The 10,190-nt window shown below is 31.1% G+C and overlaps 2 protein-coding genes across 2 annotated transcripts in view; one reads left to right on the top strand and one right to left on the bottom strand.

Annotated features, from left to right (window-relative positions):
* Window positions 1-6,441: 6,441 nt before the first annotated feature.
* The window catches only part of LOC114333307 (zinc finger protein 782-like), a 476,554-nt gene continuing 472,805 nt past the window's right edge, over window positions 6,442-10,190 (bottom strand). Inside the window, exon 8 of the mRNA XM_028283167.2 lies at window positions 6,442-6,647. The gene's annotated coding sequence lies outside the window, so the exon portion shown is untranslated. The remainder of the gene's footprint in view (window positions 6,648-10,190) is intronic.
* Window positions 8,192-10,190, top strand: part of LOC114333308 (novel acetylcholine receptor chaperone) — a 70,633-nt gene continuing 68,634 nt past the window's right edge. Inside the window, exon 1 of the mRNA XM_028283168.2 lies at window positions 8,192-8,473. Within this exon, the coding sequence (XP_028138969.1) occupies window positions 8,348-8,473 (126 nt within the window). The 5' untranslated portion in view covers window positions 8,192-8,347. The remainder of the gene's footprint in view (window positions 8,474-10,190) is intronic.

Below are 10,190 nucleotides of genomic sequence, written 5' to 3'. Positions count from 1 at the left end.
AGATCTATACAGAAAAAAGTAGAATTAAATAATTACAAAAACATTTATTTACACAAAAATACGAATTTACAAACATGTACAAATACAAATGCAAATAGTTTTTTAGTCATCTTCCAGTATACGAACCGGTTCTGTACATTGAAAATTATCCATAAGCGGACTATCCGAATTTTTCGAAAAAAAAATCGTTTTATAAACGTAGCTCCTTCATTTTTGGCGATAAAAAGTTTTTTCAAAAATGACTTTGTAGGATTTTTTAAGAATTATAAGACTGTTTAAACTAAATTCCGTAAGATCCCTTAGTTTTTAATTAGGGTGGGTTTAAAAGGCTCGAACAAGGGGGTGTTTGCTCGTAAATAGAGGTTTTAAACAGCTTATCTCGCTAACTGTTCTCTATAATGAAAATCTATGCACAAAGGAATTTTAGTTATTAAAAACTCTACAATTTAGTAGTCCATTATTGTTTTCATATCTCCAGTATTTTCGGAAATATTTTGAAGTAAAAGGTGAAAGATGGGAAATTCCAAAAAATTAATTTTTCTTTAAACTCCAATTTTTCTAAAATTAGGGCTGTTAAATAGGTCAAACTTCTTGGGTGTATTGATAATACAAATGTAAAAGGTATTACAGAAAGGTGAAGACCAATTTTTAATTAGGAGGGTAGTTAGGGTGTTATTTTCACTGATTTTTTCATAGAGAAAAGCAGGTACCGACTTTTTGTGATCATAAGTCGCTTAATTTTTAGTCTAGAAACTTTTTATTATTATTTTTTGAAAGGAATAGCTGTATACTTGAAAAAAGATTATTTAAGTTTTTCTCGAAGAGTGCAAAGTTTTTCCGTTATTTTACTTTGAATATTTCAAATTATGCATTTGACGAAAAAAGCTAACTTTTAACATCCCGTATATCGGTTTGTATTGGTCTTAAAGATATTACAGAAAAAGAATTTAGTTTGTGTTACTAAAAGATACAATTTTGATATCTACAGTTTTTTTATTTAATGCATATTTTTCGAGGTATTCTCAAAAAACCCTCTAAAAAAGTCGATTTTTTCATCGAAAAACTGTTACTTTCAAGCGCGAATAACTCGAAAAATATTAGTTTTACGAAGGAAATGTAAACAACATTTTTTTCTTAGAATTCCTTTTTACATCGATTTACATGGTTAAAATGTAATAAAAAATTCCCGCCCCCGAGATGGGGTGGCAACCACCTCCAAGGTTTTAGCGTACAGCGGCATGATATAGAAAATGATCCTTGGACTATTCCCTACCTTCTGTGAAAATTACAAGTAAATCCATGTTGGACAAAAAAATTGCGAGCCAAAATGCTTCATTTCCTCGACTATTAATAAATTTACTACATTTTTCAATTTCAGTTTAACTTATTTATCTTTGATAGGTTTTGCAATATGCAAACTTTAAATTTTAACATACGTATCTACGTGAAATTCTTTAATTTTTTCAAAGAAAATATATATGGATGGATGCGTATTATAAAACGATAAATTAAAATGCGAATGAAAAGATTCGCAAGCATTCGTAATACGAATAACAGAAGAATTGTCCACAAATATGGGGAGAATATGGCATTTTCGTCTGTAGAAGTTTCAACTAAATAATCAACATATCTACAATCGGAAAAATGAAAGAATACCCATGAACGAACATATAAAACACGCTGTATTTTCCTGTCACCGTGTCACAAAGAAAATTGCCCAGCGCAAGTACATGTAATAATAATTATTACATGTACTTGCGCTGGCCAATTTTTTGTACCATACGGTGACAGGAAAATACAGCGTGTTTTATATGTTCGTTCATGGGTATTCTTTTATTTTTCCTACTGTATCTTAAATTTCATTTCCTGGTTTGCATGACATTAAATTAAACACAAAACAATCTGATACGTCTTCTGGTGTTATATGTAAGGCCAAAAGTGTGTTTGAGCCACTTGCCTCTTTCAGAATCATTTTTATATTCTGATATTAAATCAAGAGACCAAGACATTTCTATACCAAGCTTAGTGTAGGTGAAATTTACAAACATGTATTTCAGTGTTCGGACACATTTCAATGATTGCATTCATTTTCAAAATCTTTTTAAAAAAACATTTTACTAGCATTAAACTCAATTTTGAGAGCTTAAAAATTTCTGATTTTAACAAATAAAAAATATTGTTGTTAATTTCTGTTTTTTTGTTTGGCAGTAAACAGTATAATAAAGAAATATAATGCCCATTAATTAGCCCATGAATAATGAATAATTGCAATGTGCCATCCATATAATAAAATTCAATGTGGCTAAAAGTCTTATATTTGTTTCATAACTAAATACAATTATCCTACTTTTGACACAGTTTATAAAGAGACATTTTTCCCTCTTGATTGTTTTTTGAGCACACTTCGTCACAAATTCTTGAACCTCATCAATATTGGAAGGAAGTCGACCAGGCATAATTTTTCGTCGATAATTATATATTTTTTCTTATGTAACTGACAACAATCGTAGTAATTGTTTCATACAAATTAGCTGCAAGTGCTCGGCGTATAATTTTTGATGGTTTTTCAATTCTCTTCGGCTTTACGTTTACAATAGTTAGAAACAATTTTTCGATCTAACTTCTGACAATCTGGTTCATGATTATATTGTCGGCTACTTCTGGATATTGTAAAAGTTGCACCGATAGTAAAAAAATTCGCACTACAAGTTGTTTTATCCTCCAGAACACTTCTTCACTTTTTAAAACTTTCACTTTATAAAAAATAAAATTTTCAAATACCAATACCGCGTAAGGTTTACCGCGATCACTTTCTATTAAACATGCCATTTTTGTCAAAATTCCAATTGTGACTAAAAATAAAATACTATAATTAATTAATTAATTAATTATTATAATTATAGGTACCTACTGTAATTTAATAGTAGATAAATAATTCAATTGAATGATTTTTAGTAAAATCGGCCGCATATGAAATGCCTCCCGAAAAAGGGTTTCTTACCTGTCGCTAAAATGGTCACATACGAATTGCCTCCCAAGCTTTAAATAAATTACATGCTTCTAATCTTTATGTGAAGGTGAGACGTTGCCACATCTTCGTCCCTTTGTAAATTTTTGGCAAAATTGGTATTTTGTTACCTATTTAATTTACTTTATTTTCAACCTTTATGTATTATACATATTCACACTAGGCGGTATTTATAAATTCCAACTAACTTATACATATACAATTAGTTTGATATCCATTATAATATATTTTATAATAACCATTATTTTTTGTTATTAATAAATTAACAAAAAATACAAAAACATAATAAGTATTTTATAGATTTATTAAAAATAACATCACAAAAAACTTATTTGAAAATTACAAAATATTTTTCCTAAATTTATATGATACTACTTTGACAAATTCTAATCTATTTATTTTACGTTCTCTTAATTCTAAAATATTTTCATTTAGAAATTTATTTTTGCTCTACTTGCCCCAACAATTTTTTTTGGTGTCGAAGCAGAATTCATTTTAATGTAGATATTTATTTGAAATTGTAAAATTATATCAATAAAATTATTAATGTTAGGATGAGGGCAGTAGAAAGAAGAATCATACTTGGAATGAAAACTTTCGCATGGGTTTGTGGTTCTTTGTAAAGATAAAGAGTGCTCGGACCAAAGATGTAGAGGAAATGTCGAATTTTCAGATATGTAAACTCAGAGAATATAAACTCGTATTCAGAGAATATAAACAAACAAAAAGATTAAGGTAAAAGTATCTATTTATGGAATCATTAAGAAGAGATTAGAATCGGAATTGGAATTACCCAGAAAAGCTGGATATTAGATTGTCGGGTAACAACTTTCTTTTCTAAAAAGAAATATGTCGTACTGTTAAATATTTATGTGAAACAAATTTCGTCGGTGATTCTGCAAAAACCTCGTATACTCCGTTAAAAAATACAAATGTTAACGTAATGAAAATGCCAAGAAACCTAATTACGTTAACATAGTTACGAAATGATATTTTCATTACGTTAACATGTGTATTTTTTAACGGAGTTTTAGACAGGGCAAAAATCTAACTTCTGGAAAAAAAATTCTCATACGAGGTTTTGCAGAATCACCGACGATTTTATATAAGTACACTGCATTAACAATTATAAAAATCAAAATAGATAGATACTACCTATTTAAATTATGATTTGGTAACATTGTGTCATTATACAGAGTTAAATAGACAAAATATTAGCCTAAAGGATTAACGAAACGGAGGCATTTCGATTGTACCTGGGAGGCATTTCATGTATGAAAATATTTACCTGAAAAAGAGGGAGGCATTTCGATAACACCGGTAAAATCTACCTGAAATAACTGAAATAACCATTTTGGTCTTGGTGAGGAAAATACCTGCGGGATTATGACATACCCTTATAAACGCAGGCAAAAGATTATTTTGGTGAGGGAATTACACCCGCCGTTTAAAGTAACCCCCACCCCATCTCAGTGGGGGGTCGCGTTTGGTGCTATTCGATAGACTTTTCAAAAATACTGAATACGTGTATTTTACAGTTTTTCTACATGATGTTTATTTCGCGAAATATCGCGGAATTCGTATTTAAAATATTAAATTTACCCCCACCCCTCTCCGTGGGAAGTCTTTTTTGATATCATTCGAATGATTTTTAAAAAATATTGGGTACATATTTTTTAGTTTTTGGATCTGTCATTCATTTCGCGAAATATTCGCTTTTTGTTTTGTTGTGAAACTTTGGGACTCAGGCATTTCCTTACGCCCGGCTCAAATCGTCAGATTTCTGAAATATATACTCTTTTGCACGTACATACTTAACTTACCTTATCTTAATCTGACAATTTCGAGTTTTTTTAATGATAGATTTTTTTTCGAGCCCCCCTTAACGAACTCCCCTGTGTTAAAAGTCAATATATGGTAGAGGTACATCTGCAGGGTACCAGGTTTCTCCCCGGTAACCGGTAAATTGCTCGAATGCAATTGCTCGAATGCAATTGGTCGAATAAAATAGAAAATTATATATCTAAAATATTTATTCAAAATAATACAAAATATAAACATAGAAGGTGCCACTTCGGTATGCGGTCTACCGTCTAATATGTGGTCTACGGCAATTTAGCTGATTCGGCATGCGGTCTACGTACAAAAACAAATTAGAGAAACTATTACAAACATTACTATTTTATTATTACTAACAGCTTCACTGTTCAATTGGTAATTATACAAAGAGTCTACATTCTACCACATCCAATACTATTTTAATATTAAATATCATGCAACCGCAGTAAATATCGGTTTTTGCCTGAAAGGAGGAAGACCTAACCCTTCGGTCCAAACCCAACTTACGGGTATTAGAGTGAGAGAACCGCAGGGCAGGAGGTATTTGACCGCTGCGCGCAATCACAACCCACCCTTTTTATTATCACTAAACGGTCTTTTCAGCGTTTTAAATTAACACTCAAGGCCCATTTCGTTGATTCAAGTTTATATAGGCAACCCAAATTACACGCCGCTAATCCTCGGTTCGGGATTTAGACAGAATAACACGTGAAGTGTGAAGTAAAGCACAAGTATGACAAGTAAAGTAAAGTATAAATATAAATAATAAATAAAAAGTTTGTAATAGTTTCTCTAATTTGTTTTTGTACGTAGACCGCATGCCGAATCAGCTAAACTGCCGTAGATCGCATATCAGACGGTAGACCGCATACCAAACTAGAAACTCTGCCGTAGACCGCATACCGAAGTAGCACATATTAATTTATGCTGAAAAAGTATTTATTACAAATCTAAACTATCTTTGAACTTTTAAAATAATAAGACAAATAACGGTTTTGATTTTCTCTCATTATGATAATTAGGTAATATAATAATTTCCAGGTATTAGGGAAAGATTAAAATCATTAAATACCCATTAACATGCTTACCCATTACCAATGTTTCTTTATTGGGTATGTATTGGATTTTTGTGGATATTTTGTGGATTATTGTGAATAAATATTTTAGATAAATATATACTTCTCTTTTTTATTTTATTTTATTTTATTTTATTCGAGCAATTTGTATTTCGAGCAATTTTCATGTCTAGCAATTGCATTCGAATAATTGCATTCGAGCAATTGACCTAGAACCTTTCTCCCCATATGATAATCTGACGTGCTCGAGTAACTGCAAAAATCGCCGCTTGGGCTCCCCTACCATTTGGTTACAGCTGCTACAAAGCAGTCTATGGTCATTTTATTGAACCACGTTAGATAGACCAGGTAATAGATCTTCTTCCTGCGCTTCTCTTGTGAAACCATTTTCTTCCATAAAGAACTGAAGTAAATTATATATACTTAAGCTAAAATTCCATGCCCAATTTTCAAAAGACAATGTAAATTTGAAAATCTTGTAAAAAACAAAAAAATATATACATAATGAAAATTCCTTTATTATAATTCTAACTTGACCAATAAACAAGAAATAAAATGTTTTAACGTATCAACAGTGATATCAAAATTTTGTTGTAATTGTTCCGTATATCTTGTTGCAATACAGGAAATTCCTTCGAGAACTTTTGTAGTGATTACCACTCGATCGTTGTAGCGGTATCTGCCAGATCCACAGTCCTATGAACCTACAAAAATTTTGTAAAATTAAATTCATAACACATTAAGTTATTAAGCTCATGTACGCATTAATCAATAAATTCTAAATTCTAGTCCATTTATATAAGAAGAAAAGGTGAATAAATGAAGTACAGATACATAAAGAAGCAGTAAATAAATCATTAAATTAATCTGAGTACCTATTTACTATCGGTATATAAACTTGCGTGCATAGAAATCGGCCCACTTAAAAATTTGGTCGTATTTGATGTCTCGAATTTCCTAAACCTGTTGTCCGATTTAAGTGATTTTTTTAATATGTTATAGCCTTATTCTTTATCAATACCGCTGTAATAATATTGTTGCTAAACAGGTAAATAGTCATTGTATACCGGGTGTACGAATCACACTGTGTTTTTTTAAGTCCGCAGCACCCTGTGGAATATTCTAGCATTTATAAAATACTGAAATTAAAAGCCAACTATAGCATCATGTTTTCTCAACATTCTATTTTTTTATTCATTCGCTTATGTTGGACCATAAAAAAGTTAGGTACTTTAACAACTAGCCATGTTTTTCATCAATACAGGGTGTTTTTAAATAAGTATGGCACACTTTAAGGGGTAATTCTGCATGAAAAAATAATGACAGTTTGCTTTATAATCGTATCTCCGCAAATGCTTCGTTTCCGAGATAGGGGTGTTGAAATTTTTCTTACAAACTGAGGATTTATTTATTGGTTTAAAACCGGTTCAGAGATGCAAATGAAATTTGGTGGGATTTAAGACGTAGTTATTGCACATTTTTGGCATACAATTAAGAATTTAATATTCACCATTGGCGCGCATACGGGTAATATGGCCGATCATATTATACGTATGCACGCCAACGGTGAATATAAAATTCTTAATTGTATGTCAAAAAATCCGCCATACCTATCTCTTACAAACCTACCAAATTTATTTGCATATCTCAACTGGTTTTAGAGCAATAAATAAATCGTCAGTTTGTAAGAAAAAATTCAACATCCCATATCTCGGAAACGAAGCATGTGCGGACATATGTTTATAAAGCAAGTGGTAATTATTTTTTCATGCAGAATTACGCCTTAAAGTTTGTCGCACTTATTTAGAAACACCCTGTACTGATGAACAGCATGACTGGTTGTTAAAGTAAAAAAAGTAAAGTAAAGTAGGTAAAGTAAAAATGAATAAAAAAACAGAATGTTAAGAAAACCTGAGGCTATAGTTGAAGTTTTAATTTCAGTATTTTATAAATGCTAGAATATTCCACAGGGTGATGCGAACTTTGAGAAAAAACACAGTGTGATTCGTACACCCGGTATACAATGAAAATTTACCTGTTTAGCAACAATATTATTACAGCGATATTGTTAAAGAATAAGTGTATAACATACTAAATAATTACTTAAATCAAACAACAGATTTAGGAAATTCGACAAATCAAAAATGACCAAATTTTGAAGTGGGCCGATTTCTATGCACCCATGTTTATGTAATTCACACGAGTACGCTCCTGTGTTGACATCGCACGAAGCGCCGTTGTATTGATCGCTCGAACTCAAAGCGTCGCGATGTTTCAAACACAAAAGTTCCGATACCCAAAAAACTGACGGTCGAATTCGTGTAATAGTTCCAAAAATTTAGCGAATCTTGTTGTTTTTAAAATGTGCTAACGTTGAAAAGCTGCTAGAAAACAGTTAATAAAAATGAGTAATCCGAAGATGGGGTCCATCGTGTTGAAGTCGTTATCGATTTTGTTAGGTTTGTTTTTCATTTTTGTGGGATTTATTAAAATATCTAGTGTACTTTCTAAAGACTTACATAAAGATTTGGTGAGTATTATTATTTGTAGTGTTATTTTAATGTACCCTTATATTAGTACGTTTACTAAAAATTAGATCCAATTTGAACCTACTTTGGCAACTCTTTGTTATTCAACTTCAATACATAATTAATGTTAGTTCTCCGTGTTTCTAAGAAGTTACAGATAAATGATTGTTGTTTCTTAATGTTAGTCCTTAGCACGAATTAGATGTATTCACATTTAATCAATTGAGAGACATTGAGAGAAAGCGAAATAACACGATGTAGAAACCAGAAGTCAAATCCTTGTCTACAGGGATGATTTAGTCTTTATAAGCAGTAGAAATAAAGCATTGAAAAAATATTCAAAAACTTTAAGGGATAGTTAAATAATATTGGCTGATTATTGTTAAGCACAAAACAGTTTCTGAATATTATATATTAAAGGGAGGACATAATATCTAAACATATAAAAAACCTTTGTTCAACATCTTTATATATTATTATATGTTACAATGGTTTGTTATATAATTATACAATTTTCAATATTGTTATATTGAAAAGAGTAATTTTTGAAACAAAAATATCGAGCTACTTTCGATTAAAGTAGTTGATATACACGATAAATGTATGTATAATTTGGCCAGTTGCCTGTCTAGGTTTGTTAGAATATTTTTAAATGTAAGGAGGAATTGAATTATTATTGTGACCGACACCATAGTTACGCGTAGTTGAAAAAATGTATAGATACGACGTGCCAAAACAGCCGCTGCTAATTTATAATTATTTAGGCACGACACTAAATAACAATAAAAAATAAAAACTAGTTATACGTAAAAATTAGAAAAAAGTGCAATTATGACTGTTTTTTTTGTAGACTATGAAAATTCCTTTGACACCATAAATCAACAAAATATGTTGAAAGCCTTGACAGAATACCGAATTGACTATCGGTATAAAGATACAATTAAATATACGACATAATATGTATACCTCAAAAACGCAACAGCGGGGGTTAGAGTGGGTGATCGTCCAACTCAGAAATTCCCGATATAACGTGGAGTACGTTAGGGGGACACCATATCACCGAAACTGTTCACTACGCTTTTGAAATATACATATATGTAAAAGATATAAACGGAGAAAAACTAAGCCACCTGAGGTTTGTAGATGATATTGTGCTAATAGCTGACAGGATAGTTGAGGCCAAAGAACTGATGATCTAAAACGTTGCTATAGGAATTTTATGTAAGAGGCACAAGATCGAAACATATAGAAAATTAAGAGAGAGACTCATGTTCAGCAGTGGACAAGCGAAGATTAGATGATGACTGTTTGATGAAGTAATACAAAGAAACTAATAGTACGGGATCCGAATCTATACCGACCTTCACCCATCTGTTAACCGAATGAAACATTTTTTTTTTCAAATCAAGTTTCATACATAGACAAATACGTCTGGCATGTATTGCCTATCAAAATATTCACAGCTATCTTTAATAGTACAGTAATTGACGTTTTGGAGTGTAAATTTCCTAATCACGACGGATTTGCTTGAAAATTCCACACCTGTAATTTTGAACCAATCAAAATACGTTATTTTGACAGATCACCATGGCAACGGAGGTATTTTATCGGAAATTTTTTGCTCGTGGGGTACCCAACAGCGAATTATAGTGGAAATTTTTTGACGTTTACAATAACAGAACATTTTTGACAGACTGGTTTTTATTTGTTTACATAATT

The sequence above is a fragment of the Diabrotica virgifera genome, chromosome 8 (assembly GCF_917563875.1).
Source record: "Diabrotica virgifera virgifera chromosome 8, PGI_DIABVI_V3a".
Classification (NCBI taxonomy): Eukaryota; Metazoa; Arthropoda; class Insecta; order Coleoptera; family Chrysomelidae; genus Diabrotica; species Diabrotica virgifera.
The sequence above is the reverse complement of the archived record's forward strand: the minus strand, read 5'-3'. Positions and strand labels throughout refer to the sequence as shown.